At 43.6% G+C, this 27,244-nt stretch overlaps 1 protein-coding gene and 1 long non-coding RNA gene across 2 annotated transcripts in view; one reads left to right on the forward strand and one right to left on the reverse strand.

The window, feature by feature from the left end:
• LOC135238470 (uncharacterized) overlaps nucleotides 1–25,730 on the reverse strand; it is a 36,329-nt gene extending 10,599 nt beyond the window's left edge. Inside the window, exon 1 of the long non-coding RNA XR_010325125.1 lies at nucleotides 25,618–25,730. This is a non-coding gene — a long non-coding RNA (uncharacterized LOC135238470). The remainder of the gene's footprint in view (nucleotides 1–25,617) is intronic.
• On the forward strand, nucleotides 20,291–26,409 carry LOC135238468 (transcription factor Sp5-like). The gene is made up of 2 exons (XM_064306383.1): nucleotides 20,291–20,793; nucleotides 21,731–26,409. The coding sequence occupies exons 1-2, from the start codon at nucleotides 20,740–20,742 to the stop codon at nucleotides 22,811–22,813; spliced, it is 1,137 nt and encodes a 378-aa protein (XP_064162453.1). The 5' UTR covers nucleotides 20,291–20,739; the 3' UTR covers nucleotides 22,814–26,409.
• Nucleotides 26,410–27,244: the final 835 nt, after the last annotated feature.

The following is a 27,244-nucleotide window of genomic DNA, read 5'->3' on the forward strand; positions in this document are numbered from 1 at the left end:
TACTGAATTTTTTGGCTGCACATACAGGCAGAATCAGATGAATATTGTTTCTGAATGTGATGCACTTGGACTTACTCTATGTGGTGCTTTTAATATGTAGTTAGATTAATTATTCAGAAAAGAGCAGTGGGGGGCCTAATCAAAATATCCTCCACTATGGCTGCTGTTTACATAGTCAACAGTCGTGTTATTGGTATGATAGCGCTAATTTAATGCAACTTTATGAAGTCAATTAATACCATTACTATTTTGTCCATCTTCCATACTGAAAATGGACATTCTGTGTGAAATTAAATGTGACGCTAAATGTGATGGGGTAACCCACCCTGATCAAAGACCTGCAGCAGAGACTGCTGGTTTTCTGTTAGTGAGTACAGGTCACCCACCTCACCTGGTTTCTTGGGTCTTATTTGCTGATTTTAAGGTGAAAGAAAAAACCAGCAGACCCTGTGGTTTTCCAGGGCCTGGGTGGACCACCTCTGTGCTAAGGCGTTAACTCTCTTATACGGTGAACCTTCCTGTAAAATACAGTTTGCTAGCCCTAAATGTGCATTAGGCAAATGTAAACAGTGGTAAGATTTAGACTGCATTTTAAAAAGCCTGCGTTGCCATGTGCAAATTACGAATTAATTTCTCAGTAACCGTGACATGACTGGCATCATGTGATCCCTTTTTTAAACATTTTTGGTTTACTGCCTTTTATTGTCCTGGAACTTAACGGAAAAGAAAACTTGATAAACTAAGAATGGGAAAAAAAAAAATATTTCAAACACGCAGCTTTAAACAACAAGGGGAAATAATCCAGGATGAGCAGAACCAGAAACACCACAGAAGCCACGTAGGAGCTCCTCTTGAGGCGAGGCCTGTTACTGAGCCCAACGAGCAGGCAATGCTGCTGCCCTGCCTGGGTGCGGGACCGGCGCTGTCCACGGTCCTGCAGCGCTCCCAGGTTACCGAAACACCTGAGGTGCTGAAGGGACGGCGCACCAATGCGCCCGAGCGGTAAGACCTCTTGTGGAACCCTGTCAGGCAGCACAGCCCTTATTCCAGAGAAGCAGATTTCAGTAAGCACACCCGGCCTGACTGTGTCAAGCACAGTCAGTCGTAAGAAGCGTGCGGATTTCATGGCTTAGGGATGACCTTAAGTCAAGTCACAACTAGTGTGATTCACAATTGAGACTTAACATAACATCTGTTGCTCCATCCTTCATAAAGCATCGCATTTGCTTCATGTACATGTTAAAAAATGTTCATGAATGCATTGCAGACCTTTAAGAATACACACTTTGCCTAAAGTCCAAAAACTACTGTAGCTTGAATGGCAAAAAAAATAAATATTAGGCAACTATAGGCATATACTGACAGTATGACTGGAATTGAAGTCCAGCCATGAAGACAAATGTAGTCTGTTATAAAAAAAAACCCATTTAGCGCTCTAAACGACCATTACATCTTTTCTGTTATCTATACGGAATTCTGAATTTACTACATTTTAATTAAAATAATTTATACCCGTCTACTTTACGGGAGTAAATACAGGTATATGTGATACTAAACACACAGACATTCCATCAAAAATTTGCGGCCACTTCCGACGTGCTTTTGTCAATCTAAGGCGAAAAAAATAGCACCAGGAAATGCGTTCTGTCAGAGAAAATGAAAGCCCGTTTTAACACACAAATGAGGCCAAGATGACGAAGCTGGAGAAGACACGCTCATCAGCTGCAGCGCCGAACCCGAGGTTGAGCGAAGCCGGAGAAGGAAGAGATCCCGCTAATTAGGGAATAATCAGCCTCCGCGAGGACGGCTGTCTCCCCGGCCGCGGCTCAAACTGGAGCTGACATAATGAGGCTGCGGGAAGCTCCCGCGTGCCGACGGAGAGGAAGCGGCGCCTCGCGGTCTGAAGTCGCTCAAGGGACAGCGGCGAAGAAGGAGCAATCGCCATTGGTTGTCTTTCTCCGTGCGTTGCGCCAGGGTTGTCCGAGAGCTTTTTCCCACAGCTTTTCAGTTTTCATTCTTCTCTACACAGCTCACTCAAATACGACGGTTTCTACGTCAGGCTTTGAAGAAACAGAATCTAAAGCGATTCTAGCTGTGGTACTTAACATCATACAGGCTAGGGATTTTCAACCTTTTCTGATTCAGGGACCCCCGCTCAGGCTCAAAGGCATCCAGAGTACCTCCATCATATTAATCTTAAAAGAATGTTCTATATTTTGACATATTTTCCCAAATCTATATGTAGTCAGTGCATTTCAAGGTCTGGCCAAGGATCCCCTGTATTACCTTCAAGAACCACCAGGGGTCTACGGACCCCCTTTTGAAAACCCAGGATATTACATTACATTACATAAAGGCCTCTCCTAATCGCACCAAGGCAACTGTGATTATCCATCCAGCCATCCATTATCTAACCAGGTTACTTCTGGTCATGGTCGCAGGGGAGCTGGAGCCTGTCCCAGCATTCATAGGGCAAAAGGCAGGAATGCACCCTGGACAGGCCTATACACACACCATTCACTCGCACACTCATACCTACAGACACTTTACATTACATTACATTACAGGCATTTGGCAGACGCTCTTATCCAGAGCGACGTACAACAAAGTGTATAACCATAACCAGGAACAAGTATGACGAAACCCTAGAGAGAAGTACCGTCCAAGTACGGGAACAACGCATAGTTCAACTTGGACCTGTGGTTAAACTGATTAACACACACGAGAACGGCAACAACGCAATCTATGGAAAAATAAAAATAAATAAAAATACAAGTAGTCGTTAAGACTGGCGCATCAACTAAGTCACCTATTAAACAGCTGCCTAGTTTAGATTCTACAGTTGGCCTAACCTACATGTCTTTGGGCTGTGGGAGGAAACCGGAGTACCCTCTGACACAAGGAGAACTTGCAGATTCCACACAGAAGGGCCCTGGTTGGGATTTGAACCAGAACCTATTTGCTTTAAGGCAACAGTGTTACCCACTGCACCATCCTATGGCAATTTCAGGCAGCATATGCCCTACTTCGGAAGGGTTCACTTCAAAAACAGTGGGCACAAGAATGGTGCTCCTGATTGACCAAGTGACATTATTAAATGACAAGAATAATCCAGCCCACCCAAGTTATCTGCGATCAGCGGCTCTCAATTGAACCGATAGTATCCCGCAGATAATTTAAGTAAGCTGAATTGTTCTTACCATGCAGTCAGATCACTTAGCCAATCCGGAGCACCATTCTTGAGCCCACTGTTGATGAAGTGAATCTTTCCGATGCTATGAAGCTTAGCAGGAGTGCTGTCTGAACCTAAGTGGATGGTGCAGAGATGGGGTGGGCCTATTGTTGAATAAAACTGCCCACTCAAAATGGAAATCTTCAAAATGTGCAGTTAAAACTCTTCCAAAATGTCATCAACTTCATCAATGCTGAAAAACCTGTTCCATCTACTGAATGAGCCCTAATTTCTCCAAGCTCTCTCTTTAACCCTGGACAGCCTGTGCTGTATCTCCTTCCAAACAGTAAAAGGCTTGGGCTCACTCGCAAGCTGTCCATCACAGAACCTGTTTCCTTCAGCATGTAAAAGCTGGTACGTGAAACCTTTGAAGGACCGGTCTCTTCCAAAACTGAAAAAACACACGGAGTGCTATTATTTTGTGGCCCTCTGGCTGTCTGGTATTACCTTCCCTGCATAATTGCAAGAGGCATTCGCAATTTTATTCCTCAGTGACTCCAGTGGTATTAAAAGTATATCTGCAGCCATCGGAAATGCAGTTTTGCTGAAATTAAAATCCACCTATTCAGCGTACACTTCAGGCCACAGAACCCAGTGAATGTTTTCATAGTGAAAGGTCTTTGAAACGCTGTCTAGGTGGTTCAGGTGAAGATCCGGCTGCACTATGGTGAAAAGTGAAAGTTTTCTAGCCGACTAGGATGTAGCCAGACATATTTTCAATAATTCGGGTGGAAATCACCGAACTCACAAATATGTACTTGCTAAAATAAATAAATAAATAAATAAATAAAATTCAGTTTATGACAGGTGCAGACTGAATTCAGGCATAACAGTTCTAATAATGAGTATAAAACATTGTCAATGTATATTTTCAAATATGGAACAATGCAGACAGTATAAAATAGAATAGAATAGAATAGAACAAACCAGTGATACTTGCTTTGGGCCAGAATTGTCTTCATACATAAACACAGAACCTTACATAGATCCATCGAGAACATTACACAATACATAGTCTCTGACACATAATGTAATGTAACATAAAGCACATTTTTACACACATATTTTCAATACCATATACACTACAAGGTTTGGTAGTAATGTTAGCAGATGAAGTTTATTCATGTTTAAAGTGGAAGCTATTTGGGTTGTGGAAGGTGGGGCTCAGACTGTAGTAGATGGACTTATAAAATAAGTTTTAAAATAATGTTGATATACTAAACTTAACATGACATAATATGTCCTGTCTGTGATGCCTAATTTTGTCTAATAAAATAAAAATAATAAAAATAACAAATAAAATTACTAAAATACAATTTCCACTTTCCCAGAGGGTTTGTTATAATAATGTACAATTAATTACGCTTATAACAAGAACATATCTAGAGTATGCTTTTTTCTTTTGTTATTGAACAATTTTACAGTTTGGTACGTGTGAAGCGTACTTTCCAACTTTTCCAACGATCACAGCAAGCTCCCCACTTTCTTGTCACCTTAGTGCCACCTAGTGGACAAGACTGGTACTATACAACTATGAAATAATGGATCAATATACTTTCTATATGGATCTATACTGTTGTTTTATATCCTTTGAAGTTTTCGGGATTTTTTTCCTTCAAATTTCTAAGTCAGCGTTCTAGAACTAGAACTTTCAACTACCAGTAGTAATTGTTATAGCAGCATTAGAAGTTAAGAACATTCTAACCATATATCTGTGATTTTACACTTTGAAGGGTTAAATACATTTTTTCCAGCGTTTCCCTATATTGTCTCACCTTCAGTAACATACCTTTTTATGAAGCACATGTATAGTTAATGGGCAAGAAGAATTACTCGAACAGGCTACTTTAAACATTGAGTTTTTCAAATAATACGTAAGTAAATTTAATTTTAATTCACAAAATAGTCTACATAAACCTAAGAATGGTGATACAAAGGAATTTGTTCCCACCACATGTCAAAACAATGTCTTTTCGTTTGTGGGTAGCGTAGGCACCCAAACTGTACATTGAGAACATGCAAAATTTTTGTATAAATTACACAACGTGATAGCCTACTGTACATATGGACCGCTGGAACCAGGCAAAATGACTCTGTAAGGCGCACTGTACGTGTTTAATGTAGCAGACTTAAGCTGACTTGCCACATCACCTTCCAAAGATATTACAGAACAATACCGCAGCTGACAGCATGTAAAGTAATGCAAACAACTTTATACGGGAGTTTCTGTACCCCTATAATGGAGAATATAGAACGGTTAAAGAACTGAAAACTAAAAATATAAGTCAAACGCAAAAAAGACAGAACTCAGACATATCCATCCACCCTTATATTTCCCCACTTCTTATCTTTTTTTCTTCCTTTTTATTTGAAGATCAAGCAACGGCGAAAGTTAAATAATTCTGCGTCTTTGATCTGGAGAACACAAGTGAGAGTTCATTTCCATTTTTGATTTTTTTTCTCTTCCTTTCTGTAAGAGTGCCAGCATCAAGATTTACCTTGGTGTGCAAATGTGTTGGAATAGGTTAAAAGAGAAGCGCGTGGCTCCTTGAAAGTACGGGTGCAGATGCTATAAAGTTAATTAAAGATTTAGCATTTCATTTCTCCGGCTCCAATTTAGGTTGTATATCAAATGGGAGAAAAGACGACAGAAGGAAAAACAACTTCTGGTGATGGTCCATGTAGCCTGCTTGCTGCCTTCCAATCCGTGTCTTTTTGAAAAGTAAAGGAATTATGACATACTTTCATGAATTCATTTATTTTATATATTTTGTCCGTGGAGGAAAGGCAGGAGCCAGAGAGAGCGAGATGTGGACATTTCTTATTGCGGCTGAACCAAAGGACCGGACATCTCCATCAGGATCTCCAAAAAACAACGTTTGTCTTTGAGTAATCGTATTGAATGCAGACACTATGTCTGTAATAGTAGGCTACGTTCTGCGTGTCTTTAAAAATATATATATTAATGATTTTCTTATTATTTAATCTTCATTTTATACATTTCATTTTGTATAAATTATTGTATCTCAATGTAGCCTAAAATGAAAATTGATTATTCGTTATAATGGGCCGTGGTAAATATTTATATTAAGGAATATAAATATAAGATGATACCATTTTACTCCCATGTACCCCATGTCCCTTTTACGCGGTGTGGGTCAGTTGTCACCGTGATAAGTCCTGCTTCGTTTTTTTCCCTCCACTCTAAAAACAAGTCCCTGTGTCGCGTCTAGAGACACTCCCACCCAATAATCGACGGTTCTGTATTGTACACGGGGCTCATATTCTCTTGCACAGGTGTTACAACAAATAATGAGCGCAAAATTCCCCTGCCTTCTCGCGCTGATCGGCTCAACCTCGAGCTGCTCGCCTCGCCCGCCGGGACCGCGCATCCATTGAGGGATATTAGAAGCGGCAGAAGTGCGCCTCTGATCCGCTTGCAGTCCTGAGTGAATAACGATTGACTTGTTCAATTTGTTTAGATGCCGCAATCTGCGCTTTGAAGCCACGCGTTTTAGCATAAATCATAGCCCATCTTCCACGCGCCCTGCCGCTTTGAAATGCAACATCTGCTTTTGAGTCCCACGCCATACAATTAGTAAGGCAACATCAATAGATTGACTTCCTTTAATTTTGCATAATAATAAAGCTTTTGTTTGTGTTTTTAGGTGCACCATTGCTTATTCATTGCAAACATATTTATTCTCATAATATACCTTATTTATATAGGTAACATATTTATCAATAAACTAGCACGATGTCATGTTTTCGACGGAAATTACTTGACGAGCGAAGACGTGACAGATCATGTTTATGTAAGTAACTATAGCTGGCAGTCAGCTTGTGTATGGTTGTGGAGTAGGCCTATTTAACTTAGCTACGTTGTGTATCTTATACTCCAACGATCCGTTTCAAAATGGGTCCGGTTTAAATTTGTTCCTTCTCATTTCAGATCACCGCGGCGCGCAGGTGTCTATATTAATTCGGCACGGGATTATAGGTCGTGTCTAGGCCTGTAGGCAAGGCCAGAGGTATCCCAAACTTGGTCATGGGCTCCCCTTTGTATCCTGTTTTTTGTTCCGACCACAATTGCAATCCCAGAATTATGAGAAGCTGTTAATCTTTCTCTATTACGTGGTTTTCATGTTTAGAGAAATTATTTAACCTCTTAAAATGCATTATGTCAGAAATAGCTAGGCTATGCATGCCATGAATAATAAAAATGAGCATGCTCATATTGCACTGATTGTGCTATATGGCAAACAATTGGCCTACATAAAAAGCGATAACCAGTTTTATTTTTATTATTATTATTATTATTATTATTATTATTATTATTTTCAATATTCAAATCAACTCGTACAGAATACATGGTCCCTATTGGATCCATAAGAAGCCCACTGTGTGCCAGTTGAATTCAGCACTGGGCAATTTACTGTGTAAGGTTAAGCAATAAACTCCTCATTAGGTTTCTGAATGCATGTTTAATTTCTTCCGTAAAATGTCCCTTAAACTTATTATCAGAATGCAGGTTAGGCTCATGATTTTGTTCAACCGCAAACATGTCCTAACTTTTTGCATAAAAGTGGCAGTTTGACATAGCCCTATATTTACAATGTATCATGGAAGTTGATTTTCTGTGTTGGCTAAAAAGAAACTATGCAATGTTGACATTCACCCCGATCATACAACAATGCAGTCAAAGTCTGGCTTAAATGGTTTTTGAGCTACCTTGGTGTAATTCTGGTAGTATATTGCTGGTTTGCATGAATAAGTATATCAAAGTTTGCCTCTCTTGGTAACTAGCAGCAGCAAATGATCGCAGTAAATACAGGCTGAAGAGTAGTTTTTAGGAAAAAGCTAAACATTTAGTAAACATCATAATCTGCATGATGTTGTAGATGGCAGCAGGCTACATTAGAACACAAATTGTATTAGTATTTTTCACAATCTATATTATTGATTTTTGTGTGATAACTGCAATACCCAAACCAATTATTTATGATTTAGTCTGTGTATTATAATTGCCCATCAAGGAATTTCTGGCATTATAAAAGGACTATTATTTATCACATTTACATAGTACACGTACTATCACATAGCCTACATTACCACTTTTACTGTGGATACATATGTGTTTATGTAGGGAAGAAAGTTATAGGCCTCAATACCACAATAACTGCATAAATATAAAAACTTTTGCTGACTAGGAATCGGGAGGACTTTTCTCTATGAATATTTGATCAGTCGCCATCGACTACCATGCTGAAGTGCAGATTGCAGGATGAGGTTAAGATGAAAGCAGTGAAAGTCAGGCATGCGTGTTCTCAGAGTCTTTGCTATTCTGCTTCTGCTCGGCTGTTGGGTCACCGTTCAGCATGCCATGCCCACAGTGTGTGGCGACAGACGCAAATCCGAATTTGCACCCCACGCAAACGTGGGCGCCCAAATGCTACAGAGTAATATTAGACAGAGAGACTGACCAATGACCAAAATATTTGGTTGCCCAGACGTACTGATCATTTTAATATTGATGCTTAATTGAATTGTCATATACACTTTGTGTACACAGCCAGAAAAGTATTTGACAGTCTAGGGATCTACACTGATTAAGCGAAAACCAAACAAAGAAGCACGCCGCCTGATAAAAAGCCAAAACTATAAAGATTACTGCGGAGGTACAAAGCAAAGAAAACTTAATGATTCAAAAAGGGCACTCAGTCCATCTGTGTTCACCACTCTATCTACAGTCAACAATGAATCATGGAACGTGTCAAGCCCTGGTCTAGTACACTTCAAGGGTCTCTGATATCACTGAGTCATGGTGAGTTATTCCAAGACTCAGTGACTCTCCAGCACCAGCATCCGGTGTTCCTGTCACACTGGTCCAGGGCATGCTAAGCCTTTTTTGCAACTTGAATTTTTCTGGCCTAAAGTGAACCGACATGACTCTGGGAACCAAAGAGCAGTGGGCACATATTCATAAAACATATCCCAGTAGGACTGGTGATCTGTGGGATCGGTTTTGCTCAGATGCTTTATTAATACAGGCCCTTCAGTGGAAAACCGAAAGAGCTCTGGCCCCCAGACTAGAGCACGGGGCCGGTACAATCCAGCCTCAAGATGTACTGCGCAACATTAACCTTCCACCGATTTCAACCTGCATCCCTCATCCCCGCTCCACCGACACGGCGGAAACGGCGGGAGCCAGCTTCAGCGATCCGCGCACGTGGCCCTGAAGCTGAAGCTGTGGTGCCAGAATGCCCCAGGCGCCGCCGCCACCGAGCCACGGCACAGAGCGCGGATCAGCCCTGCCGGCGCACAACCGATTACATCACAAGCCTCTGTCAGTTTGACACGTCAGAGTCACTCACATTCGCGCCGGAGAGCTGTTAAAACACACTGGCAAGGGCCCAAATGTGGCAGAATACCCAGACGAACTCGATGGTTTGTAAAATAACCCTGTCGAGTGTTTACGCTAATTATTTCCTTTCGTACAAATCTCTGCGTGTGTGTTCGCGGTGAACAGACGCGATTAATAATTGCATTGTTGGATTTTCTGTTGTTTCTGCTCTGGCTTTCTGTATTATTCATATACTGTGGCATTAGTGCATTAGCGCATTGTGACAGTCACTGTGAAATATTAGTCTGCTTTATGCTTTTGCATCTCAAGCCATATGAATAAATTATACACCTATAAATCTCATTTTCCCAGTAAACTAGTAATCATCCATTTTAAATGCAGAATCAAGGGAATGACTAAATAGATTTGGAATCACAAATGATCAGTTACAGTGTTTATCATACATTTAAAAATTTTGAGACGCGCAGTATCAAATTAATATAAATATTAATGTGTGTATCATTAAAATTGAGGCCTAATTTCTTTGGAACAATGATGTCAGATATAATATTACCTTCACTGCACGGAGAGATGGCACTCAGTTCAAGTGAAGACATCTCCTGGTTTCTTTGGGATATAAAATGCTAAACTACAAATAGAATGTGTTAAGACTGAGATACAATCTAACACAGGAAGTAGCTGACTTTCAAAGTTACCAATGTTAATATGTATCATATAATAAGTAATTTGTATTGTGAATGGTTACAATGGCACACTTGCAGCTAGCTGGCAAACTAGCTACTATAATCTATTTCAGTGTCATCCATGAACATTCTGTGATTTCAGTTGAGCAACTGTGTCGCTGGACTAAAAACTGACCTCTAAGTTTTATCTAAGTATTGGCTAAAGAAACCTTTGCTTTGATTTAGTGTTACATTTGATATAAGTAAATGTATTCTGTTTCATCAGGTGATAGCAGCTTCCAGCTTCCATTCACAATGGAGTGCATACGCTCGCTTGCAAGGCAGCAACTGTTTTCCTCCCTGAAGGTCACACTGTGAGACTTTAGGGGCCAGACCAGGCTTAAACCGGAGACTATAGAGCCCAGGCCAAGCTAAAACCTGAGACCCGACATTTTAGGGCCCAGGCTAGGCTCAAACGTGGGACTTTAGAGGCCTGCTTGTGCTCATGGCAGGTGTCCTCACAAACCGAGCAACACTGATTTGGTGCTTAGCGGTACTGAGTTACAGCCAAAGATGATTCACTAAATAAACCCTTTAGCGGATCAACAGCCGGTCCTCCTCATATCTATGAATCTTTTCTTTCTCGAGGAATTGATATATTTGGTTTATTATGTCAACTCAGAGGTAATAAAACGATGTCAGAACAGACTCTGACGTCTTACGCGTTGGAGAAAAACCCGAACCGGACAACTCCATTGCTTTACATGATTTGTTTGCATCCGATTTGTCTAGTTTGCATCATGTAAGTAGACACATCACAGTCTCTCTCAACCGCAGCTTACTAACCTTTATCAATTTTGGAAGTAGTCACGTCTGTATTTCCGAATTTATGCCCCGACATCAATTTCTATGGGTTTCAATTTCAATTTTACTGCTAACCACAACCACATAACCACAGTTTATATGCTTTAATGTTCAAAACATGCTCTTGTCACACAAAAGGACTGAAATGGGAGACTCTGTTTTCAAAAAATAATTCAAGTAAAAACGGGCTGTCTAAAATCGACCATCTGGCACAACTGCAGCGAACAGTAAATCAATTTCTTTCCTGTGTCCTTGAATGCTTTCATTTCGTATGTGCTCAGCTTCTCAAGTGAGTCTGTTATCCCACTCACTCGCCTGCATTTAAATATCAGCGCTACTCAACTCCAGATCCAACTGGCCGCCGTGTCTCCGGGCGTCTGCTCCAACCGTACGCTACACCACTTGATTTCGCTGATTGTTTTGGTTCATTAGTGAAATCAGGTGGTGTAGTACATGGTTGGACCAAATACCTGCAGACACCATAGCCCGAACCTGGGGCCGAGTACCTTCAGTCAGGTGGAGGTGTGGATTCACTGAAGGAGCAGCTCTAGTATACGCATTTCAACTCTGACAACTCACTTAACGCCGGCAACATTCACAAGGGCTTCGCAATGACATAACTCGCTTTTGACGGTGAGTTTAAAGAGGTTTTAGTAAGAATTAAGGGGGAGTTCTTAGCATTAGCCTGCCACGAAACAAAACAAAACAAACGGTTTGTTCCAAATGTTTACATTTTTTACATGAGTATTTTTTCCTCCTCCCAGAATGATTCCAGGCGCAGGATGTGTTTGACTGGTGGAGGATTACGCCCTTCGCCAGACAGAAACACGGTTCGGGTTCAAAGAGGGAAATGGCCTGTGGGCATGGCGGAACGAGCCGGGGCAGATTGCACGGGAACAAGCGAGACGAGCACGCCATTTCCGCCGAGCAGCTCCTTTCCCACTGCTGCTCCCTCAACATCCCCCTCTCCATCTCTCTCTCTCCATCTCTCTCTCTCTCTCGCTCTCCTTTCGTCTCAGGGAGAAGGGGGGTGCATGTCAAGCGATTGTTGAATTGAAATATTGATGTGGCGTATCAAAGCGCTGCGCATTGCTCCCGTGTTTCCAGAGCTAACCGCGGGGCGCTTTGATCACGGGCTCCTGTGATCTGGCTTCTGAAGCTGTTAAGAGTGGTGAAAAACAAAATGCAAACAAACTTCAAGCGCCTCGGATATCGATAAAAGTTTTCTCTGACAAGCGCAGGTACGTGCGCCTGCGTGCGACTCGCTTCTACCCACAGTGCACCGGTAAAGCCGCTCGGCTGGGAGTGCGTTTACACATTCGGATCACAGTGTTAGGCCTACCCCCCCCACCCCCACCCCTCTCATGAATATTAATCAAATTATAATATTTAGATGGTTTAAATTTAAATATCTTCATATTAGTTATGAGTTGACCTGTGCTTATGGTATTCAAGGACTGCTGTCCCTAATAACTGCCGCTCAGAGAATAGATTTCAAACTAACTTTGTCGCTGACTGAGCCATCTGGAATGGAGCTGGCCAGAATGAGGTATCAGCGGTGGATTCATTCACAGGGTAAACTTGAGGCGTGAATCAGGTGATACCGTGTATTTTTATTTTTCTTAAAAATTTGGCACCCAACATGGGGCTGTACGTATCGAATCCCCACCGTAATTTGGATTGGCCAGTTATACGGCCACATCTGAACCCCACTGCTGATTTGGGAGAGTGTAGACATCCGCGGTTCTTCTCTGAAACACATGGTGTCACCAGCTGCTTGCTTGCACCCCGCAGGCTAAGCTAAGCCCGCACAGTGTGGAGTCAGGGGAGGACCTTTCATATGCGGCTTTAAACGTGTGGTCCACGGGTGCCAGTGACCAGAGAGGGTTGCTAAAAAATAGCACTGAAACATGGGCCCTGACTGGCTGAACCCTCCCATACCCTGGGTGACGTAATCGGCACTTGCACGTGGCCCCTGTGGAGCGACCGGCCAAAGTCGGCATTCAAATTCGATCCAAAACTGCGGGGCTTCTCCAGGTGCCACAGCGCGGGGCATTAACTGAATGAGCCATCCAGCAGTGAGAGCATTTTTAATCTCCCCTTTTCTCCCCAGCCAACTAAAACCCTCCCATCCCTGGGTGACGCTAGAGCCAGTCCCGTGCCGCCTCGTGGGGGCTGCTGGCCGCAGTCTGGATTCAATACCAGACCACGAGGCGACACCATTTCAGTACCTGCAATTGGCCTGTGTTGTGGCATCACCACAAGGCTACCCACCCTTGCTTTGCTAGCTCCTATTCAGTGAGTGTTATCACTGGGGCCACTAATGCCATGGAAACCTGGTTGACTTAAAAACCCACCCTACCCAGCTGGGAGGAAATGTGTCCTGTCGCTATGAATTCTTGGTCATACTTGGCTAATTACATAGACAGCCTCTTAATTATTGATGTCTTATAGCTTAAGGGCTCAGATTGCCCATATGGTGAATGCCATTCCAGCTAGCATAGAATATTATTACAACCTATTAACAGGATTGCAGAAAGGCCATGCAAGTTTTTGGTGAAAATGAACAATTTAGCAACTTTTTCTTCAGCATTTCTTTGTAACCATCCTCAAACCAACTTCTAGCTCTTCTGCTACAACGTCTATGCTGTAAATAGGTTCAGGTCACACTTTCTCACAGGGAAACATCACTAGGACATGTTTGCAACCTAACAAAATCACAGGAACACAGTGTTTTTTGCATTTTTTTTCCAGACATTGTTTAGCTTGCAGGGTTTACTGATTGAGCCTCTCAAATGAGTCCCATTTTGGAGGGACCAAGCAATCCGATGATATCTCCTCCCCAACGACCAAGCACAAGAGCCACCACTGCCTCCACTTTTTACCCCCATTTCCCCCCTCAGGTTTGAATCATCCTCCATCATTCAAAGCTTCACACACATCCTCCAGCAGTACCAGCAGTCAGCTGCTGCTTCTTTGCCGCGCTGCAGCTCGTCTGAGGAGCGGTTCAGCTTCAGCGCCGGAGCGCCACGTGATTGGCGTTGGCAGACTACACGCCCCACACGCCCCACACGCACCCCGTCCGCCAGAAGAGCCGCCCCCGAGGGGTGAGGCAGGGGATGCCCTGCCGGCTGAAATCCCCCCGCCGCTCGCGGCGTCGCGGCCCAAAGTCACGCGTTACCGCCATCCTGGGCGTCCGCCGGCAGGGCCCGCCCGCGTGTGATCACCTGCTCAAAGCGGGAAAGGGCTGTCTGCACACTGGGCCTCAAACAAGACCATAAACGTCAAAACAGATCTTAGAATTTTCTCCTGGAAAAATTATTACTGGACGGACACACGGGACAGAAAACGCGCGTCTTTGAAACCGGAGAACGCGGTCTGGCCGCGTGGCCTCCGAGTCGGCGGGTCTGACGCGTCACCGCGGCGGCGCGGCGGGCGGGGGGGCCACGGCGCATGTCTGACGGGACGCGGGGGTGTGGGGGGGAGCAGCAGGCGCCCGTGTGCTTGCATGTCTCCTGTTTTGTTCTCAATCGCCATGTTGGGCATGGTTATTGGGGTGGGGGCGGGGGTGGGGGGGTGGGTGGGGGGAGCGTAAAATCTGAGGCTCCAGCCTCTGGGATCAATTGCGGGGGGTCACTTAGTCAAAGCCCGAGCGTGAAATCAGCTTTACGGCACGGCCACCAGTTAAAGGAGCCCCGTCCTCCATGCGGTCGGCCTTTTTTAGTGTGCAGATGGCCTGGCCAGCTGGGGATCTTCAGGGGAAATTCAGTTTAACAGCCCCCCTCCGGGCGCCGTAAGGAGGAAGCCCTCTGCTGTAGATCTGCACCTTCCCCCCATTGCTTCCCAGCATGCCGCTATCGAGAGCCGCGCATCGAGAGCCGCTATCCAGAGCCGCTATCCAGAGCCGCGCATCGAGAGCCGCTATCCAGAGCCGCTATCCAGAGCCGCTATCCAGAGCCGCTATCCAGAGCCGCTATCCAGAGCCGCTATCCAGAGCCGCTATCCAGAGCCGCTATCCAGAGCCGCGCATCGAGCCCGCAGCGAACGGAGCCGCTTCCCCATCACAGGGGCTGACTGTGACCAGAGAGGGCCGGGCTCCCCCGCTACACGAGGCCTCCAAAAAAAAGGTTCCGCCGTGGGTTTTAGAAAAGGATTCTTACCGGACCTGGACGGATTCATTTCTGTGTATTTTGACTGGTGTGCGTGTAAGAGAGGGTTGGAGTGGGGCCTCTTCCCCCTGTCAGAGCCGCCGTTGTGATTCGTTGGTTTGATCGTACCGGCTTCGGTTTGGGCACGGCAAGCGGTTGAGCGGTTCTGAAGAAAAAAAAAACCCCCTGTAAATGTAAAAGCAAAGTTTTTTTATTATTATTTATTAAGTTTCTATTACCCCCGGCGGTCCTGGGCTGAGGACGGGAACTGGAGTGGCAGCGGGTTCTCTCTCTCTCTCTCTCTCTCTCTCTCTCTCTCTCTCCCTCCCTCTCTCTCTCTCTCTCTCGTTCCTGTTTAATTATCCCTGGGATCTGCGGTTTTCCCCTGGAAAAATCGCGGAAGGCGAATCCAGGTGTATTTAAATGAGTCGGGGTAGCGCGGGGAAGACAGGCAGAACCACAGGAGCATTGTTTGCTCAGTTCAAAGTGAGGAGAGAGTTGTTAGCACTTCAAAGGCTCTCATCAGGGAGGGAGTCAGTAAGGAGGGGGTGCGGGGAGCACGGGGTTGGGGGGGGGGGATGGGGGGGGTAGAGGGACAGGAAATGAGAATCAGGGTAATTAACAACTTCTGTTCAATAATAAAAACCCACCAAAGGAGACGGAGAGTGCTTCATATAGTCCTATAGAGCTACCTGGCTTCTCTTTTTTCTTGCCTTTGTGCTCATTTGTAACCTCTTTTTAACGAAGATTTTTTGCTAAACCTGCTCTGTTTTTGGGCTTGCCACCTTTGTAATTTTACATTAAAGAGCACAAGAAATTCATAGCTTATTATCCTGGAAACACACTTTTTCATTGAAAGAGATAAAACACATTTGTTTTGATTTCAAGAGTTTTGAATGACAAGATTCTATTTTCAGATTGTCTAGATTGAAGATAACAAGTTTTAGAATTCCCATATCATAGCATATGGTTTTTCGTAACATTAGTTTTTGTGTGTTTAAAAAAAAAAGTAATTTCAGGTGTTTAATCTGATGTATCCTGTATTAAGAAGACATGACAAAGAGTATTTCCTTATTTAAGAGCCTTTTTGACAAAAAAAAGCATCAGGTAAAACCTGAAATTATATGTTCTGGTTTTGCTTCTTGTGAGTTTGTTTCAGTGCTCTCTACCTTTTAGTTAATTAAATCCCTGCTACATCAACAGTAAAAAAATTTCAACCAATCACCAGAAAAGTGCACCCAACCAGCAATTTCATTGAATTTGTCCATTAAAATGCTGCTATAGCCCATTTGTAGAGGCCAACTGGACACAAACAGGTCTCAGGCATTAAAATATGTAAACTTAAAAATGTTTCTGGTCATATAAAATCACCCATTATGGCAGAAATAGCTCAATCCATAGGGTAAACAAAAACTGTAATCTGCAGTACAAAATTGTACTGAAGTGTATACATGTTGACCCAAAACCCAAAAATGATACATTGTTCAGCATGATGCTCTCCACTTGCATGACGACTGCTGCATGGGTCAGTACAGGAGCCGTGGAAGGTGTCCGGGTAGAGAGGAAGCCAAGTAGGAGCTGAACTCTGCACTGAGCATGTGCACTGCATGCTCTGGGTCTGCAGGGAGTGTACACAGACCACTGAGGTCACTGAGCAGGAACCCAGACATGATTAAAGCCCACCAGAGGCTCGGAGGGAGCAATCACCAGCAATCATGTGACATGACGACACTACGCCGGTGACAGTTTTAGGAAGTGATTCGGCCGTGCGCAGGGACACGGTGAAACCGCAGAGCGACTGAGGGAGAATTCGGGGCTGAAACCTGCGTGAGGCGCACCAGGGGTTCTGGGTGCCGGTACTTGTTTGCTAGCGTCTGGTAAAGTGCCGCATTGGGGGGGGGGGGGAGGTCACATACCCAGCACTGGCCAGTGCTCTTTTCTCACTCTTTCATCTGCTTTTGTTTTCTGATGTATGCCTTTTAAATTCCCATGCACAGGCAATAATATAGTCAGCTGCTTGTTTGAAATATTGTTCCAGTTGTTACTCTGAAAGTTTCTGCTATGGTCTCCTTATTTCTCTAGAAATAGTATTACATAAATTCACATAAAATAACTGCCTTTTAATTACTACCTTAGTATTCTGTATCTGTCTCATTTTCTTCTTTTAAGATTTCACTCATAATATTTTACACACTTATTTCCTTTTTTGTTTAACTTGGTATTCTTTTGCTGATTTCAAGGTTACATTTTTTGAAGGGTGCATCCAGACTATCTTCCTATTCAAATTTTACTTTTACTGTTACTTGAAACCACAAAATTATGCCATTTCATGCAAATTATGCCTTTCGGTGTGTCTTTGTAAAAAAAAAACAAGCTTAAAATGTTTGATGGCTAAAAAAATTAACCGGACCATATTCGGTGGCAGTGTGCGGCTTACTCAAAATAATTTTTTAAAAAGTGTGTGGTGATCTTGAAGAGTTTCCGAGCAGATGTGGTGACCCTGACTCGTGCTATGTGACTGGGCCTCCCAGTCCTTCGGTCATTTTACGCCTTCGGGCCAAAACATCCGGGTTGCCAAAAGCGGTTTGTTGCAGCCGCTGCATAACATCTTGGCTTCTTAACCAGCCCATTATTGCGCTTTAATGGCTAATTGGGGTCCTGAAGTGGCACGGCGCTATCCCGCCCCACCTTCCTCAGACGCTGCCATCTTTGGAAATCAATGGTCTTTGTGTGGGGAGACATATGGCCGAGCCAGCTGTTTGGGAGCGGTGGCCCTGATTACTGCTGTCTGTTTTCCTTTTCCGTCAGTGAGGCACCCCCACCCACCCACCAGTGTTCCCCTTTAAAGGAAGTGCTTTGACACCCTAAATAAGCCAGACTTGACCAGAAGGATCAGAAGATAAATGTAAAAAAGCTCAACTTTAAAAGTTACACTTAGTTCTGCGAGGTACTTTTTAGTGTAAGTTAAAAAAAAAAATATTGCTAATAGCACGTTGCTCTAAGAAGCTAACAAGGGAAAAGTGAAGGACAGGACCTATCAATCACCCATAACTCTGCTGCAGATGGGTATACACTTGGTGGGTATGCTTGATTGGGCCAGTTACACATCTTTCCTGAGGTTAATTTCCAAATAAATAGACTCCCACAAATCACAAATTAATTTCAAGCTACAATTAGTTTTGGCCCTATTCATGTTATATTTTAATTGTAACATGAAACGCTAATCTAATTAAATTTGCAACAACTATTCTAATTTCAATGGTCCTTTAGTATTAGGCTTTAGATGTCCTCCCACTCCAATGCATTCATGTTCCTGTGAAAAGTGAATGGCATTCACAATTGAATCCGCATATAGTACGCTCTTAAGAGTTACACTACATGCTAAGGCTTTGAAGTAGCCCGTTAATAAAATAATTGCCTACTAAAATAACTTCAAAGCCCCTGGTGTGTTTGCTATAGGTCTACAAAAAGGTTGAGAATCTCTCTTAGACACCATTATCCAAGTCGGTTTTGAAAGTCAGATGTGAATTTAAGAAGAAAAAAATACTCGAGAGAAAAATGACCAGGCCCGACTTTGAGGGGTGCTGAATGCACAACGTAGGTTTTGTTCACATATAGCACATTTTCGGCAAAATAGCCACAGGGCAAACACAAATAAAGGCTATATTCAGGGGCAAAAACTAACTTTTGTCCCAGAACCTAATTGTTGCCTCATTTGGATTGCAACAAACCAATTGCTAATATCGATGTGTGGGCTTTTATGTTTTATTTAGTTTTTAATTAACGAGGGCATCCTTTAAATAAATGACCTTTTTTCCTCTGAAGTAACTGTACTCGTCCATCTAAAGTGATCTTATTTAATGAACGTTTTCTCCTGTTTCTCTCTCAGCAATTTATTGGAATTCTTTACATTCAGTAAGAACAGGGTTTTGACCCGTCACGTGACAGCAACACGGGATTATGATACTTTAATCCTGAGACAAGTGGTCAATGCACAAATAACTCCTACTGCGCGCGGTGTGACATTACTGCCTAATTTCAATGTCAATGACACCGCCACTGTTCTGGACGTCCTCGGAAAGACAGACACTGTTTCGCCTTCGTTTGCATTGAATGCGATAGGATCAGAACGGCCTTAACTCGAACTCCTCTAAGTGTGAGAATGTGACAGCACCGGGTTGCTGATTTGACGAGGCAGTTAACAGAAGCCGGATGCTTTGATCCGGATTTATTCAATTAGTATGGAAAACCACCCAAATGGGTGAGCCGCGGAAAAGTGATAGCACTACGTATCAACTCGTCACAGGCTTGTATGTCAAGTGCAGATTGGCAGTAGCCTTGAGCAAAATACAACTGGTTGTTCAGAGAATATGTAACAATAATAATAATGACCAAATACTGACAGAAAATATGTTTTTGAACTTAAAGCAGTCATTGACTCGGATGCGCGGGTAGGCAATATTATGATGATACCGTCTTTGAATAGCAATTTACCGTGCCAAGGCAACAGCACCATTAGCCTATATGCCAGCGTAATGCCATCAGGCAAGGAGAAAAAAGCGAAAGTCTCTGCACTCAGACAACGTACTTGTTTCGATTTCATGTGAAATATCATTGGCATGAAAATAACTCCGGATAAAAAAAGGATTAAGATTTCAGAAAATGTTAACTGAAAAATACGTGAATAAAAGTAGCATAGCATACGCTATGTATTTTCAGATGGCATAGCCACTGTTCATTTATAAGAATACATTTAACGAGTGACTTTGTGCAAATGGTCTAATACGCTGTTTCAGAAAGAAAGTGACTTCTATAACTACAGTCTGTGTACATGTACCGATTTGTGGCAAGTACAAAAATAAGTGTCCAGGCCTTTCAAACAAACTAATGGGTGGGGTTTAAAAAAAAATATAAAATATGTTCATTGTCCTATTATCAGCTTAATCCCTAGTTACCCCCTCACATCTACCCCCCTCGTCGCCTCAGTCTTCATAAAACTCCCGCCCTACATGCAACCCCCCTTCACTGTCTCTCTCAATACATACATAAGAGACCGCGCGCAGGGGGGTCTTCTCACTATGCGGAAGATGCGATCCGTCCGCCTTTGAAATGGTCCCAGAGACGTGCAGCGATTGGCTCTCCCTCCACTTCAAAAGAAGGACACGGTGTTTGAAAGCCTTTGGTTATCAGAAGGAGCGCAGCCAAGAAAGTTTGTGCGAGTACAAAGCGCCAAGGCATGCGAAATAGGGAGACGACAGGCACTGACCTCCGGATTTAAGAAGCGTACAATTTAACCGGATTACCGCTGTATTCTTCACCTTCTTATCGTATCTCTCTGTGAAAACTGCGTGTTTCTGTGGCAGGCCTTTCGCGGACCCAATGACTTGATCATTCGGTCGTTTTCTGTCGCGGTAGAGCTTGCGTTCAGTGTTGCAGGTGAGAGTAGAAAGAACGCACTAAGGCACGCGCATGGCTGCACTGACGTTGCCCAGGACGGATCATTTTCTGCACGCCTTCTTACAGGTTAGTGATTCAATAAGGGTATTTATCATTTACAGTTATCAATAAGGCTACTGGGCACATTTTATTGTTAGTTATCATACCATAATAGCCTACTCTATAACTTTAATTGAACCTGGTGGCAAGGGGAAAATACTCTAAACTGAACTGTTGATCAGCAGAAAGTAGCGTACTATAAATCGGCCACACATTAAAATGTCCAGTGTTAATTCAACTCCAACAGTGTTAATTCAACAATTAACAGATGACATTTGGTCTCATTCTGGAATGTGGGACCAAATGGTATCTGTTAAGAGAATTAACTGTGTAGGCTATTTGTCACACTGCAAGATACATGCCGAGGAAATGTTATTGGTGTCAAAAGTAAATTAGTATGTATACTCATACTCGCAAAATTGTCTTTTTGTAATTAACAGACCTATGAAACTGAAAAACAAATTGTGGAAAACACATAAAATGTAACAATCATTAAAAAAATTTAATGGTCATTTACGCACAAATGAAAAATTTTCTGAAAGCATTCCAGAGTTCCAAAGAATATAACGTTTGATCACGCGCACGAGTCTACCGGAAATCACGAAAAGGGAAACTAACTTTGTTACTTCATGTTATGCCCCAATGAATCACCCGCCAACTTCAGTTGAGCCGGATTTGAGTTAGGTGAAATTTTACACATACTTCATCTGTCTATAGCTTTACTTGACACAAGAGGGTTGTCGCAAAGTATTTGTTGTTTTAAAACGTGAATAATTATTAATTTCCATTACCTGACTGAACATAATCATACATAATTCGTGGTTGTAAATTGCGCAGACTGTCAACAATTATTATTGGGACTTGTATAGTAAAATAACACAAAAATAAGTCCTGTCTTTAAAACATCAATTTTTCCAATGTGTGGTGCGTGTCCCTGACCCTCTGTTTCGCGTCTGTCTGGCAGGACCGGACGCCCAGCTCGTCTCCGGACAGCGGCTCGCACCCTCTCTCATTTCTGGCCGCTTCGGCGTGCGGGCAGCCCCGGCAGGCGGGCGGCGTGGGGGGGTCGGAGGGGGCCCCGCTGCCGTATGAGGGGGCGGTGGGCTCGGCCCCGGGCATGTTCCCGCTGTGGGGCGGCGAGGTGACGGCGGCCGGCGGCTCCGGGCTGGGTGCCCACCAGATGGCGCTGGCGGCGCCCAAGGTCCAGTTCCCGCCGGGTCACCCGCAGGCCGGCCCGGGCGGCCACTCGCACCACCACCACCACCACCATCACCACCACCACCACGAGCTGCCCCTCACGCCCCCCGCCGAGCCCCCGGCCCCCTACTCCTTCGAGCTCTCCCCCGTCAAGGTGCTCTCCTCCCAGGTGCAGGCGGGGGGGTCCTACTACCACCCCCAGCACGGCGGGATGGGCCAGAACTTCCCCAGCTTCCTCCAGAACTCCTCCGCCCGCCACCACCACCCCATGGAGGAGGGGCACCAGTGGTGGAGCCTCCCCCAGACCGGCGGGGGCGGGCCCGGCCACCCCTTCGCCCTGGGCCGGCAGCTGGTCCTGGGTCACCAGCCGCAGATCGCCGCCCTCCTCCAGGGCTCGTCCAAGGGCCTGCTGAGCTCCACCCGCCGGTGCCGGAGGTGCCGCTGCCCCAACTGCCAGGCCTCCTCCTCCGCGGGCGGCGGCGGGGGAGCAGCCCAGCTCCCCGAGGAGCCCGGCAAGAAGCGGCTGCACATCTGCCACGTGCCCGAGTGCGGCAAGGTGTACAAGAAGACGTCGCACCTGAAGGCGCACCTGCGCTGGCACGCGGGCGAGCGGCCCTTCGTCTGCAACTGGCTCTTCTGCGGCAAGAGCTTCACGCGCTCCGACGAGCTGCAGCGCCACCTGCGCACGCACACGGGCGAGAAGCGCTTCGGCTGCCAGCAGTGCGGCAAGAGGTTCATGAGGAGCGACCACCTGGCCAAGCACGTCAAGACCCACCAGGGCAAGAAGGGCAGGGGGGGCCAGGGGCACGGGCCCACCGACTCCCTGCTGAGGAACATCAAGAAGGAGTAGAGGGGCCTGTTTCAGGGTGCTATAGAGGAGACACCCACCCCCCCCAAGATTACATTCCTGTTTCGCTTTAACGATACCCTACTTCTCAAATTCCGCTCCAGTCTTTGCCTTCATAGGGTACCTAGGTCTGTTCTCTGAAGAATACCAGGGACTTACACTGTTCATCACCGAAATGACCAGTCTTTACTGTAGGCGGGGCCAGTGTGGGTGCAGGCTGCTGTTCTCACCCAGAACTGCAACACCTGATTCATCAAGATCTTAACTTGCTGAATAAGGTGTTTAGTGCTGGGCTAGAATAAAAGCTTGTGCCCAACAACAGCCCTTTGTGGATAAGACTGGATGCACGAATCCTCAATGTTTGTATGTTTGCTTACAATACGTCACCATCCACAGTGGTTACACAGTCGACATTTTATATTCGCGCTACAAATTTAGTTGTCCGTTGAAGTACTTCAGGTTAAGTTTATTGCTCAAGCCTGCAGCTGCAAACCTACTCTGTAAGGTATGCAGAAAGGCACGTCGGCATCTACGTGTCAACACATTGAGGTCTGTTGACTTTTGCATGCTGGGCACATCCAGCAACACGGCAGAAGCTTCACGGCCTTTCCAGCTTCTCGGATATACACGTGAATAGAAGTGACTGGGGTTCCACCGAAACGCCATTTTTCGGAGAACGGCGCTCGGCACCCTGCGGACGCTCTTCAGACTGGGTACTCCCTTTCCACGTCAGCGCGAGGTTTCCCGACTTGCGAACGATGACAATCAGCGCTCACCGGAGGACCGGCGGGGTCACATCCAAACCGCCGGCGCGAAGGACAATCTGGAGCAAGGAAAGCTTTCACAGCCCAAGACTGCGCTCATTAGCTGGAGAACGCCGAGTGGGTGACAGCTAGCCGTACGTGGCTAGCACGCGGCCGTTCCCTGCATAGCGTGAATGATGGGGACGAGGGAGCAGGACTGCGTGGCTTCCTGCAGGAGTACACTTCCTGTGAAACGTCTCCCCGCGGCTGTCCGATTCAGCGACCTGACCTGTTAGACTACTTCACTATGGTCTGTGGGCAACTATATAGATCTTACAGGGGTTTGATGTGGTCCTCAGATCCCAGCCAACGTGCGTGTGTGTGTGTGGGTGTGTGTGTGTGTGTGTATGCGCGCACACATATGTCTCCTTTTTATTACTGTGATTTTTTTTTTATTACTGTAAATATCTATTTCACTGAAGTAATTACTAAGTCAGTATATTTAATAGAGACTGTAGAATGACCAAGATAGCTGTATTTCAGAAACCAAATATATTGTTTTATATTTGAGTATAGCTTCTCCTTTTAGTTATTTATAAAGTTCCACAGGTAACCCTCTGGAACACTTTGTATTGCTTCCATATAACAAGTTAAACATTCACCGTATATTTTGATTCACCCTGCAGAAATTAATTAAGGTACAGTTTATACATATCCATGGTAAATTATTCTGAATATTTTCTCTGTGTATGTATATTTTGGGAAAGAGCTCTTTTTGTGTTAGGAAAAAAAAGTGTGTTCATCATTACTGTAATAAACCACATTAAAATGTATTTCCCAATATGGCTTCAGTTGACATTATAGACAACAGACTGGCAAATCTTTAGTGTCATTTATACACTTTTTGAAACTATTTTTTGGGGTGCCCTCAATTATTACCATTATTCTCCTCCTCAAAATCACTCTCCTTGTTCTGAAAAGAACAAGGTATGTCACCATTCTGAATTTAACCCTGTATATATAAAATATTGATGTACTTAAATGTACATAAGTATGTTGACCCTATGTAAAGTGAAACGGCATGTAAAAAATGTTATTTTAAATCAAATAAAGATAACAAATGAAATCATGTCGTAATTAAAGTTTCTAAAAAATAAAACATTTCTTTTTCAGTTTCAACCCAGACAAGCAACCAGGGTGGAATTTTGACCACTGCGAACTTACACCAGCAATGATTTGTTTGACAGACACGGTAGTGTTACATATGTTTTTGTAATTTTCGGGGGCTAAATCCTAGCACGTGACTGTGAAAATATTTGTGACAAACACGTGATGGTTGGTCCCACTGTATCAATATATATATTTCTCTGTCTACAATTATGGTAAAAACCGATTTTTTTAAAAAACGAGCAAAACCAGACCAGACTTCGGATATTTTTAGACATAATATTTTGCATTATAACAATTAATGGACACTGTCCTGCAGATTTGTGCATTCAAATGACACTAAAATGAATGCCTTGGTTCCAAATGTGAATTAGAATTACAATGCTTTACTTCAAAACGCTGAAGTCGCTGCTGTTTAACATGAATGTTAATTTAAATATTCATTGTTTTGTCACGTTACATATAAAAGCCACTGCCAAATATAGAAAGTGAGTGCCAGGCAACGTTAACGGAAACAACTGAATAACAAAGCGTCCAGACATTTAACAAGTTTGACTGAATGGCAAGGTTATCAAAGTTCTTTTGTCTTTTGCCTCCAAGTTCGCAGTTGCGTGTGTGTCTGTAGACTTTTAATTAGTTTTCTTTTTTCTTTCTCTCAGTGGGAACGATTGTGTCAATAGTACGCCAGACAGCACTGGACAGGAATGGGGCCCCCCGCTGCGGCGATGACCCACCTCGGTGGATGGGAGCTCCCTTTGATTTTTGCCGTCTTGTGAAACTTAATAGCCTGAGACCGATTTCTACAGCCCCCACATGTTCACACATCCAAATCGCAATCACCAGGGTGTTAACTAACAATTCCCTGCACTCTGTATTTAAAAAAAAAGTTTTCCTTACTTTTTTTTAGGGCAGCCGGGGAGTTTTGGTAGCTGGAGTAAGGTCTCGGGTGTCAACGGTGACCGACGTACACGTGAGATTCGCATAATCTCACGCATTGCGCACGTGAATTCGATACGACTGCTGACGAATCGAAGTTGAATACGAACACCTGGTCACCAGACTAGCTTAGTTAAGGCATTTTTAAAAATGTCACAAAAAAACAGGAATGCATATCATATTAGTGTGTTTACAATCCATTAGGTCTTTAAAATCTAAAAATGAAATATACAGAGCGTCTGCCAATTGCCAAAAAGTCTAATTTGCAACATCAGATATCTCTTAACTGAAGTGTAAAAAATAAAACGCCTTTTCCACCGTGTCATCTTTTTTGCAAACTAGTCTAATTTGTCTTGATAACTTTAATGACATATTTTCTGCCCGTACTAAACACGTTTTAGTCTCCTGCAAGTTTTACAATTACAAATACCGGCATTGTCAGAATCGATTGTTCTTAAACCAAATTTCAGAAAAGGTTATGGCTACATGTTTATAATGGCAAAATCTCCATCCTTGCGGGAGATTATTTAGGGAAGGGTGTAAAGGGAATGTTGGCTTTTATGTTTGATATTCTACATGGTTGTGTTTATGATTCATAACATTCTACAGGGTTGTGCACCAAAAATATGTTAGCCAACATTTTATATAAATGAACCCCATGAGACATACAGACAGGCAAACAGATCCCCGGTAGAGGTGATCACTTCCATTCCACTTTATGTCAGTATTTGGGCTGATTTTAAAGAAAGAAAATTTTTTTTTTGCTCTTCTGTTTAGACATACAGTTTAAAATGAAACATATATTAACTGCTTAAACGTGTGATTATGGGCGAATTCACAAGTTTTTTTTGCGCTCATTGGTTCTGTGAGTAGAGACCCACAAAAATACTTGCACTGTTGTGTGTGCACGTGGCATTGTAATTTCCAGTTTTTCAAACAAGTTCAAAGTATGCCCTTTTAGATATGTATAATTCTGTATTCACTGACAAAAAAATAAAAATAAAGAAAAAAATTGGGTTCATTTCACTTTGGTCACATTTGGGTGCGAATATGATTTTATCATTTTCATTTTAGACAGCTGAAACTATAAACATAATCATAAATAAATATGCGGAACCTCAAACCTTACTTTGACGTGACTGCATCAAATATTATATTACATTTTCAATAGCTTATTCCACAATAAAATACGTTATTATCATCAAGCATAGTTTTACGGACTTTGATGAGTGATTTTTTTTCACGACTTCACAATCTTCTTAATCTTATCACACTTTCTACATCGAGTCGTATTCAGTTGTATATTTAAAAACAAATACACACGCATTTTATGGACCTGTACTTAATGTTGCGGCATTTTTTTTTTTTTTACATTTTGCGCTTTTAACCTGATAGTCTATGCGAATTTAACGCTGGCGTCAATCATGTAATGCGTAGGCTTTGTTTCATTCGAGGATAAGCAGACGAAAGCAGTGCTTGGAAAATGACCACTGCTATAAACAAACGAGTCAGCAAATAAATAAATAAATACGCAATCGCTGAGCCGTAGGACTAGCATACTACAGCAGTTAATTCGTCCATATCTTAT

The sequence above is a fragment of the Anguilla rostrata genome, chromosome 13, assembly GCF_018555375.3.
Source record: "Anguilla rostrata isolate EN2019 chromosome 13, ASM1855537v3, whole genome shotgun sequence".
Classification (NCBI taxonomy): Eukaryota; Metazoa; Chordata; class Actinopteri; order Anguilliformes; family Anguillidae; genus Anguilla; species Anguilla rostrata.

Coding starts and splice junctions, on each gene's coding strand:
- LOC135238468 (XM_064306383.1), top strand. CDS start 20,740: ATGGCTGCACTGACGTTGCCCAGGACGGATCATTTTCTGCACGCCTTC. Junction 20,794..21,730: donor TTCTGCACGCCTTCTTACAG/GTTAGTGATTCA, acceptor TCTGTCTGGCAG/GACCGGACGCCCAGCTCGTC.